The 9,985-nt window shown below is 36.9% G+C and overlaps 1 protein-coding gene across 16 annotated transcripts in view; it reads left to right on the top strand.

The window, feature by feature from the left end:
• KIAA0586 (KIAA0586 ortholog) overlaps window positions 1-9,985 on the top strand; it is a 75,158-nt gene that overhangs the window by 473 nt on the left and 64,700 nt on the right. For 7 of the 16 annotated variants that reach the window (XM_068947410.1, XM_068947420.1, XM_068947425.1 and 4 more), the window contains exons 2-11: window positions 12-349; window positions 1,096-1,184; window positions 2,395-2,461; window positions 3,683-3,749; window positions 4,445-4,622; window positions 5,706-5,939; window positions 6,139-6,307; window positions 6,858-7,034; window positions 8,710-8,830; window positions 9,710-9,854. In XM_068947410.1, coding sequence (XP_068803511.1) covers window positions 46-349; window positions 1,096-1,184; window positions 2,395-2,461; window positions 3,683-3,749; window positions 4,445-4,622; window positions 5,706-5,939; window positions 6,139-6,307; window positions 6,858-7,034; window positions 8,710-8,830; window positions 9,710-9,854 — 1,551 coding nt within the window. In that variant the 5' untranslated portion in view covers window positions 12-45. The remainder of the gene's footprint in view (window positions 1-11; window positions 350-1,095; window positions 1,185-2,394; window positions 2,462-3,682; window positions 3,750-4,444; window positions 4,623-5,705; window positions 5,940-6,138; window positions 6,308-6,857; window positions 7,035-8,709; window positions 8,831-9,709; window positions 9,855-9,985) is intronic. The other 9 variants (XM_068947413.1, XM_068947421.1, XM_068947412.1 and 6 more) reach the window with 3 other exon arrangements.

The raw sequence follows: 9,985 nt of genomic DNA, 5'->3' as shown, positions 1-9,985 counted from the left end.
TCCGTTGCCAGGTTTAAGTGCTGAAGCCTGTGTGTTGAGGTCTTCATGGAGGTGGAAAGCAATTCTAGCGTTAGCCAGGATTCACTGGCTAGTTTCACGGCTGGTGATGTGCTCATCCACTCCACTAGCCTCCACAAGAAGAAGCCCATTGACACTGTGACGGGAGCTGGTGGCTGTATTAAAAAGGTTAAAATTTCTGTGAAGAAGCTTCGCGAAGTGGTCCCTCCCTGCCAGGCGTCTGATGCAGCATTGGTTAGAGATGAAACATCGTGTATTCCTCCAGCCTTGTCAGCAAACAGGGCTTTATCTGGTAGTTTAACTGATGGAGCCCCCTGCAGCACTGCACCAGGTATGTGATTTACCACTGATATTCAGATTAGATTTGAGGTAAAATCATTATTATTTTCAACCATGCAGTAGTTTTACAATTTAGGAAGTGACCTTTGTGTTCTGATACCATAAGTGGCAGCAGTTTTGCAGAACTTTGTTTGCTAAACTTTCCCCCCCGCCCCAAGCTTTCATACTTTTGTTCCCCATATGGAAAGGCACTTGTGCAGGGTCACATGGTCAGTCCAAGCTAGATTAACAGAACCCTATCAGTCTTTGGAGTTCTTGGAGGGGAGTTTGGAGTTTTCTGATCAAAGGCTCAAAGAGCTTCATAAGATGTTGTTTTTTTGGCTTTATAAAGGTAGGTTAGTTTTCGATACTGAAATATACTGTGTTGAGTTTCCTTCTCTTTCTTACTTGAAGTATATTGTCATATAATTATAACGTATCCTTAGACAAGTAACTTTCAATGCCCCTCTGGTCTTGTCAGACTTGAATTTGGCCCAAAGCTTGTCAGTTTTTCAGATGTTCCGTTTTTCAGAAAGTTTTTCTTGTATTGTAAAGCAAAGCTATCTTCCACTCTCATAGAATTTGTTAACATTTGTGAGTTTTTTGGGTTGATGGCTGTGGTCATTTGTGTTGTGAAATTCATTATATTTAGATTTTCAAAGATACAGAGAGAGAAAAGATTAAGATTTGAGTTAGACAAGGTATGCTGTAACTGCATTAGAGATCACTATGACTGCAGTAAAATTGCTTTTATTTTAGATATCCAGAGTACTAAAGGACATCCAGAACATCTACTTTCAAGAGGAAATTCTACGGAACCTATGTTTTTATCACAAACAGTAAGAAAAGTTACGGTTGCTTCCTACAATCCTAGACTGAGAGAACCACATTTATCTCAAGAAGTTACGTGCTCAGCTTCTGTAGAAGAGTAGCAAATTGTTTATCTCTGGTAACCAACTGAATATTTCGCTCTGCTTCTGCAGAATGACCATGCAGATGCTTGCCTTTATGAGTTGTGATATGCACACATGTGATATGTGATCACATAATGATGATATGTGATCACCTAATGTGATATGCATGTTGAAATGTTTGGAGGGCCTTTGCTTAGTGTACTACTACCTGTTGCATAGTCTATATCCAAGTATAATTTCCTTAGGGTATGCTTGTTTTTAAAATCTAGAGTAATTCTTCCTTTGAAAAGGCAGCTGCGCATTGCACAATATTTGTTTGAAAAGCCCTAAACTTCCTGTATTTTTTTCTCTTCTTGTCATAGATACTGAAATGGACATCAGTTTGTATAGCACTCTTTAACAATTAAAATTAAAAGGCTTATTTCTGATTAATTTATATTTGCTATGTCCTGCATACAGTGGAGACCTATGCCTAGGGGATCTAGCCTATGATGACCATGCATGAGGACAAAATTAACGCATGCTGTAAAAGGATTGCAGCAAAGTCTCTGCATGGCTCAAAGCAGAGCTGGTGAGCTAGCAAAAGTTCTTATATGGATGATGGAGTACTGTTCTGCAGTTCCACACCATCAAATAAAGTTGATAAGAGATTTTTTACTTCCCGAACTTGATTTAATGACCCCACATAGACTCTGATTATTCATGGATTCCAACTTGAGGAAATTCAACTTTGTCCCTTCAGTTCTACAGTTGCTGACTCGTCTGCTTAATTCTGCTTGTGTGGGTGAGGCTGAATTGTTTGAGACTTGTTACATATATTAACTTCAACACGTGTAATTTCACTTCTACATCTTTGGCCATAGATGAGGAAAATACACTTCTTAATCAGTATTTGGAATTCATATTTTGAATTTGTACTGGGTTTTCAGTTTGTATCCCAAATTGTCATGTTAGTTCTTGACTGCAAAGTCCAGATGGTTCTACGGTAGGGATAAGTCTTAGCATCTCCACGCTGCAATAACACAAGGTTTTGGAATAAGATATGCTAACACTCACGTATTCAGCAGTCCTGTCTGCTTCTAGAATTTTCTCTACTGGTTCCAAAAGCTTTGACATATGCTTTTCTGCTCTTCTTGTTCTGAAGGATTATCCTAAAGATGCTGCAGTACAAGTTCCTTCACGGCTATTAGAAAATAGCAGACGACCTGAAGGTCAGACACATTTATGTATTGCTATAGCCATTTTTTTTCTGAAGAAAACTACTTCATTAGAGGAAGAAAGAGCTATGATTTTTGTTTTAGATCTTTCTTCAATATAGAATTTGTTTAGTGAAAATATTCAAGGGTTTCCTGGATGAAGTAAAACCAACTTTAATTTATATTTTTAACTATTGCAAATTATATTTCAATCTTTTTGACTTACACCAGCTTATATAGCTCTTGTGCACTGGCAGAACTCCCTCTGAGATGAGCACCAGAAATTGAGAGGTTCCTTTTACTATTCAATCCATGCATGTCTCTGAATAGAGATGTTGTTTGTTTATTTGTTTTGAGGGGGGGAAACTCATTTGGGTATATTTTCCTGTTGTGAGTAATTGTGCTACAAATACTTTTTTGCTTACAGAAAAAATTTATGTTTTTAGCCTTAAGAATTTAGGAAATCACATTTGTCAATTTCGACCAGATTTGGCAGAAGTGAAGAGCCTTTAAAGAAAATATGCTTCTGCAGCTTTCTGGAAAACCTGTGGCTGGACAGAGAAAAGAAACACAATTTAACGCGCCTATTCAAGGCTAAGAGGAATTTGCTTTCCTCTTAGCCATTCGCAGAGGCAGCAGCTATCTTGCTGATCAGCATATGTGAAACAGGGAATCCTCCACAGCTTGTGTTATCATCTCTGCCCAAGGAACAGTGGATGCGGGAGGGACTGCAAACCTTTTAGCATAATTTAAAGCTGTTGAAAAATTCTGTTGCATTTTTTGGTGACTGTAGGAAAACATTCATATCACAATTGCAATTATTTTTTGTTACGTTTATTTCAAGTTAGAATTTGCAGGGAGGTTTTCTGAGTGGGTTGCCTGAGCTGCGGTTATTATTTCTATAGCAACTTTTTCCAAATTTTCTGAGGAACAGAAAATTTTCTAAGGTGCAGTCATTGTCGCTTTCAGAGGATAACAAAATGGCTTTTGTGTATAACAACATTCAATAACAGAAAAAATTGTGCTAAATGCAGTGTCCTGCTCCTTTCATCTTGTTTTTAAATCTGCTACTTTGTGAAGGAAACAATTTGATGCTTGCAGTAGAAAATGTGGTCTCTGCAGGCAACAGATTCTTTGCAGCAAAATTTTGCATCTTTTTGATTTAATACTTTGTTTACCTATAAAACAAGATTGAATATTAACCTGACAAAGTGTATTTGATGTCCTTCCCCACAGATGATGTTTTTATTTCTCAGTATGACGCTGGCCAGAAAGAGGCTTTGCGAGTGGTCTTAAAACAAAAGTAAGTCTGTGTTGTTGATATTCTCAGCTGATCTGCTTTTGTACGTATGGTAGATACTTCTGCATTTTTTGCCAAAATGCGTAGGTGGTAAGGAAAAAGTATTATCTTTTGTCCTCTGCGAGTGCTCTTTTTCTATCTGTGAGGGTGTTTTCAATTTATTTTGTCATTAAAAGTTTGCTGAAATATCTTATTTATTTTGCACATCTTAAAACTATATGAATTAATGATTTCATGATACAAGAGTTGGGCAAGATTTGCTATAATAGATAATTTATTTAGTGCCAAACACATGTATGATACTTTTTTTAAAGGCTGGTAAGGAGACCTGCTGTCTATCCCTAGGCTAGAAATCTTGAAGTAAGATCAAAAGTTGTTTAGTAGGTCTTTGGTACTAGTACTCTGAACTTTGCAAAAGACAACTTGTAATCATGTTCTTTGTTGCGATTGCAGTCATCTCCTGGAAATATCTTTTATATCAGAAACTAATATAGAAATAATATTAGAAATGTAACCTTCAGAAGTTTCTGCTGTCATACTAAAAGATGAAAGTAAACTTATTTTTTTCCTTGGGCGTCAAGAGCTTGAAGGAAATGCTTATATAAGTCATGATACCGATGCTATAGGTGGGAAATCATTTGCTTGGAGGAGATTTGAACAAAATGCTGCTATTTACAGGAACTTACTTATATTTGTAGAACCCAAAATAATCCTGCACTTAAGGAGGTGAAGGTACAGCTCTTAGGAAATTCCTCCACAGAAAAAAAGGAAAGTGTTGGGCCAAACACCAGGTCAACACACAGGGAAATTGATTCCACTACAACCGTTGCAGCAGCAACTGCGGCTGCTATTGCTACTACAGCTCCGCTTCTTAAAGTAAGTAATGCGCTTCTCAAAATGAGTCTTTTGTGGTAATTTAGTTCTTTGTGCGCTTAGAATAGTGCATCTTTTAAGCAAGCCTGTGGTGGTAGAACGAACATTCTTTTGTACTTGTACCTAATTCATATTCCCTCCATTCATCGTTTGCCTGTAAAGTAAGTTTGCATGGGGAGGGCAGAAGACCACAACCTTTGGGTGTGTGCAGTCCCCTGTTTTGTGCACATGTAAGTGGATTGGTGTTAAGCAGTATATACTAAATATTATGGGAAAGAGCCTTTGTTTGATGGATTTATTTGTCAATTGGAAATCAGGCCACTCAGTATTTGTAGATTCCTTTCAGCTTTTACATATGGTGTAAATTTCCCTAACAAAAATGGTGTTGCTAAGATGATAGAACTGTGCGCACAAATTTACGTAAGTGTAACAATAAAGGATGGGCATTACGTTAGTTAGGATGAACTGGTCAGATTTCGTATTTGGAAATAACCTTAAGCTGCATCTTCTGGCTGAACTTCGAAAGAGAGCATTCAGGTTCTATGTAGAAAGAATAACGCATCTGATTCGGAAAGATTTCTGCGAAACAACAGTTTCTAAATGGCACTTCAAAAAGATCAAATGATCAGTTGTTGCCCGATAGTTTGTTTAACTATAACTTTAATTTAATGGCTTCCACAAGCACACAGGAAGTCTGGTGCTTGAGGTTTGAACCAGAGGTTTTTTGTTTCAAATGGAACTGAATGTATCCACTAACTTTTTTTCCTCTGTGTGTTAGTGATCTCAGACTTACTGACCGTTACACCAGAGGGAACTTGTTTGGATTTGCCTCAGTGGAATTTGGCTGCTCATGGACATAGAAATCTGATTTGCCTTTTAGTAGAATTTTATAATATTGCTAAACCACCGGAGATTAGATCTGTTATTTTATTTGTGTCTTTTAGGAAGAAAATCATCCTGTGATGATAGGAAAGGTGTTTTGGGAATAAATAGAGATGGCATTCATATCAGCTTCCTCTTCATGTTTGCATGTCGCCCCCTCCCCCCCCCCAGTAAAATTTTCTTGTTTTCTTTTTTCCCCTCCAGGTTCAAAATGATTTGGAAGCAAAAGTTAGCTCAGTTTCAGCATTAATTGATAAACTGCAGCAGACAGACAAACAGCTGCAACGTGTTGCTGAACAGCAAACAAATATAAAGGCTCAAAATGAGAAACTCTATTGTCATGAAAGAGTCAGTGAACTTGAAAAACAAATGAATACTTTCATGGCACAGCGGATCCAGCATTTGGAAAAGTTACAGCAGCAACAAATGAATATTCAGGTATCTACATAAACATGCAGAAGCTTTTGCTTAATCGTTTCTTCTAGTTCTCTATTTCTTTCTCTCTTTTTTTTTCTTTTTTTTGGGAGGGGGCAGTCTTACACATCTGATTAGTAGGATTATATGGCATGTATTCATGCTTAGTTTTACTTGGGAAACTAACGCATATACCAAAATACTTTGTAACTGTGTCTTTTAGTCTCATCTCATTAGCTCTGCAGTCAACATGGGTGGCTTACAGCAAATTCACATACCTTCTTCCAGTCTCATGACAAAACAACTGGAGAAGCCAGAACAGCGATTGTTTACTAACCCTGTATCTTCATGTCGGACGGATTTATTTCCTGCTAGTGGTCCACCTGCCCAAGGTGAAAACAAATTATTAATATCTTATTTTTAGTGTTAGTTCTACCTTAATTTTGTTTTCATTAATATTGGATTGGACGTCACACACTAGTAACGTGTACTAAAAATTCATGTATAGTAGTAAACATTCCTGTTGCCTAGTATGCTATGTGTACCACTTATTCTGAAAATATTCTAGTTTATTTTAAAGTGGGAGTTTGGTATGTACCAACTGCCTAGTCTGTACCAATTTGATTCCATTTGAGAGGCCGAGACTTCTATAAACTAGTTTTCCTGAGAAATATCAATGTAGAAGCTTGTAATAAGCTGGTGGTGGTGGTGTGTGTTTGTTTTTTAATCATTTTGTAATCACACTCAGGAGTATAGAAATTTCTTCCTATCTATTTTTGTTTTATAATGTTTTGCTTTTCTGTGAGAATTTCATGATGTTGGCATGTTTTTTCTAGATTGTTTTCCCATGAAGAATATTCTTAACATTTACATAACTTTAAAAAGTTTTAAATTTGTGATGTGTGGGTGTCTTTTTTTTTTTTCCTTTTCCTTCCTGTGAAGCGTATGCAAGTCAACTTCAGAACGGTGGAGCTCATACACAGATGTCTCCCCTAAAGACACCAGTTCCTCGGAGATATGCTCCAGAACCTGTATCAAAAAATGTGAACATCTCAAAGAAAGAAAACCCTATAACGGAAAAGGAAAATATTCCCAAATCCACATATGAAGGTATTGTGGGTAAGGCACTCCTGTTGTTCACTGGTGTGAAGAGTATGGCCTGGGGTTTACTCTGTCTAGTCTTTAGTTCTTCTGAGCATTGGGTTGTCTGCACTTAAGTACGTACACTCAGAATTTTTGAAAGTGTATTTGAGAAAGCTAAGAGTAATCCAGTTATCTCCAAAACTAACCTAACTGAAGACTTTGACCCTAATGATCTAACCTATAGACTCTAGACAGAATTTCTCACTTTGATTTTAAGGTTAAAAAAAATATAATGACCATTCCTTGTCAGGTTTAAGGAAAATTACATATAACAATAAAATGTAAAACTGCGGAGCTACCCATGAACTTTTTCAATAGATGAACTGAATTTTTCTCACAAAAATATGAATCCTTCCAGGTCTCTGGGTTATACTAATGGAAATAGCATGTGTAAAGCAAATGAAGTAATTTTTCTTTTACTAGTTGTGATTAGTTTAGTGGCATGAAATTCAGTTTTGAGCATTCCATCAAAAAATAAAGCATCTTTAGTTGGTAGTGTTCAGGAGAAAATTGCCTGAAGGATCCAAGTTTGTTTTCCAATATCATGGGCGAAATGCCAGTTTGACTTGGTTAGCTGCTTGTTCGACAGCGGCTTCTACCTCTCTCTTTCAAAGTTCCCACATATTATTTTTGTTCCTCTTGGTCTAGGAACAGTGTTGTTAGAGGAAATTTTTTGCTTCTTGTTTACTTTTAAACTCATGCACCCTCCTTATATTCTGTTTCAAATTAAGCCTTTGTTTCCACAATTTTTGTCTTCGATTGTGTTAACTAACTGATTTTTAAATTCAAAAAATTTTATTTTAAGAAGACTGCATGAGCTTCCAGTAACTTCCACTTTCCTTTCTTTGATTTCCAACTGTTTTTTGCATTGGTGTTATCTTGTTTCTGGGGATGAGTACCTGACTAGGCAGAGCCCTGAGCAACCTGCCTTAATTCGTGTTGACTGTGCTCTGAGTGAGGGGTTGGACTAGATGACCTCCTGAGGTGCTTTCCAACGTGAATTGATTCTACGATTAGAAAGGGACCTATATAAAAATAAAGTCAAACATTGTTTTGGAGTGAATTAAAAAAACATCTGTTCTAGAAGATGTGCCTTTTCCCTGTAAGATTGGTTCTGATGGTAGCAGCAATGTTGCTGCTTATTGTCAATCTGAGGATGTAGCCGTATATACATGTGTGTACTTATGCCTGTGTATATCCATATGATATATAATACACTTGTCACAGGTTTCATGAAAATATTTATTTATTTTTTTCACATGCCGTATTTGATTAATGATATTTTTTTTTCCTGTTTTGCTGAGGAAAATAAGACCAAGGAAGAAGAGCTAAAGAAAATCCTGACCTAAATGTGTGACATTTTGTTCATAATGTTTCTCTGAGTCAGTTAGTGTCCCAGAGTCAGTTAATTAGTGTCCCAGCCTCATTCATCTGTTTTCATACTTTGCTATGCAGATCAATCATAGTAAGATAGATTGTGAGACCTGTCCTTACTGAAGCAAATACGTGAAATATGTGTATATGTGTGTATGTATATTTACTATTCTTGGTGAATATTGTATAATAGTGAACTATCTGGAAAGAAAAAGAAAGAGTTAAATATATTGAACAAGCTTAACAGTAAGTGTAACTTTTTTTTTTTCTGCTTTAGGTGGAGGAAGACTTCTTGAGCATATTCTGAATTCTCAAGAAACTCCATTGAGGCAGATTGAGTCTTCTGAGAATGCAACATTAAACAAGAATAAAATGAGCTGGCATTCCAAGAGAGATGGGTAAATGAATGTAAAACCGAGGCGGAGTTCCTGCTCTAATGAGGTTGAAAGAGATGTTTTAAATATCGGTGGTGTAATAGAGTTACTGGTACGAACCTTGACTCCGACAAAGCTGTGCTGCAAGTAAAATACTGGTGCATGCAGGGAGTTCTGTAATACTTTTGCAGTTCTGTCGGTCTTGAGGTAAATAAGGCCAGTTGTTAAGCATAGCTGGTAACAACCGTTCTCAGAGGTCAGCGGGAATCACTTGCAGTGTTCTCCTTTTTTTCTGGACGTATTTCTTCTATTGCAGCTGCTTGGGAAGTCATGTCAGGAAGTCGGCTATACAAGTATTGTGTTAAGGGGGGATTGCCGTCATCAGTGGACACTAAGCTGCCTGCTTATGGGAGCTTTATGCCAACGTTTTGTTGGGAAGGAGCAACGTCAGTCTATCAGTTTCTAAGCTTTAGGTCAGGAAGTTTTCTTAGCCGTCCACTCTGAAGCACGTGTTTCGACAGCTGATAATTTGATGTCATAATTTCAAAAATATAATTAGAAACAGCTACTGACACAGTTATTTATGACAGAGTGAAGAAAAATATTAATAATTGCTTCAAATGAGAAGACTTTCAAAATTCAGATATTACTCTATTACATCTGAATTTTATATATAGTTTCACTGTTGAAAATGTAAGGATACAGCTCAAGGTGTAAGTGGTAAATAGAGAAAACACACTAACCTGTCTGTAACCTCAGGCAGAAAAGCAAATTCTACTTTATGTAAAGTTTTGGTACTCCTGTACTTAAAATACGTGTTCAAGTAGTCAGTGTAGAAGTTGAGTACTTTTTTGACCAACTTGAAGAGGCATGAGAATTCTAATAGAGTATTTTTCACGTCAGACCTACCACTTTGCGTGCAGACTCATTCCCCGCTTTTGAAAGCTCCTTCCAGAATTCCGATTCAATTGAGAAAACGGTGAAAAAAGCAGATGATCTACTTCAAGATCTTGGCCAACTGAAAAGAGAAATGCACAACATCCTACAGGTAAGGACGGTATTATCAGAATGACCAGGAGTTTGAGTAAGAGGATTAAAGAATGCTAAGAACCACTTAAGAATTTTAATATCATTAAAAATGTTATGCTTGCTTCTACGTCTGTAAACAGGCTGACGTTT

Source organism: Struthio camelus, chromosome 5 (genome assembly GCF_040807025.1).
Source record: "Struthio camelus isolate bStrCam1 chromosome 5, bStrCam1.hap1, whole genome shotgun sequence".
Lineage (NCBI taxonomy): Eukaryota > Metazoa > Chordata > Aves > Struthioniformes > Struthionidae > Struthio > Struthio camelus.
Note: the sequence above shows the minus strand (reverse complement) of the source record. Positions and strands in the feature narration are given on the sequence as shown.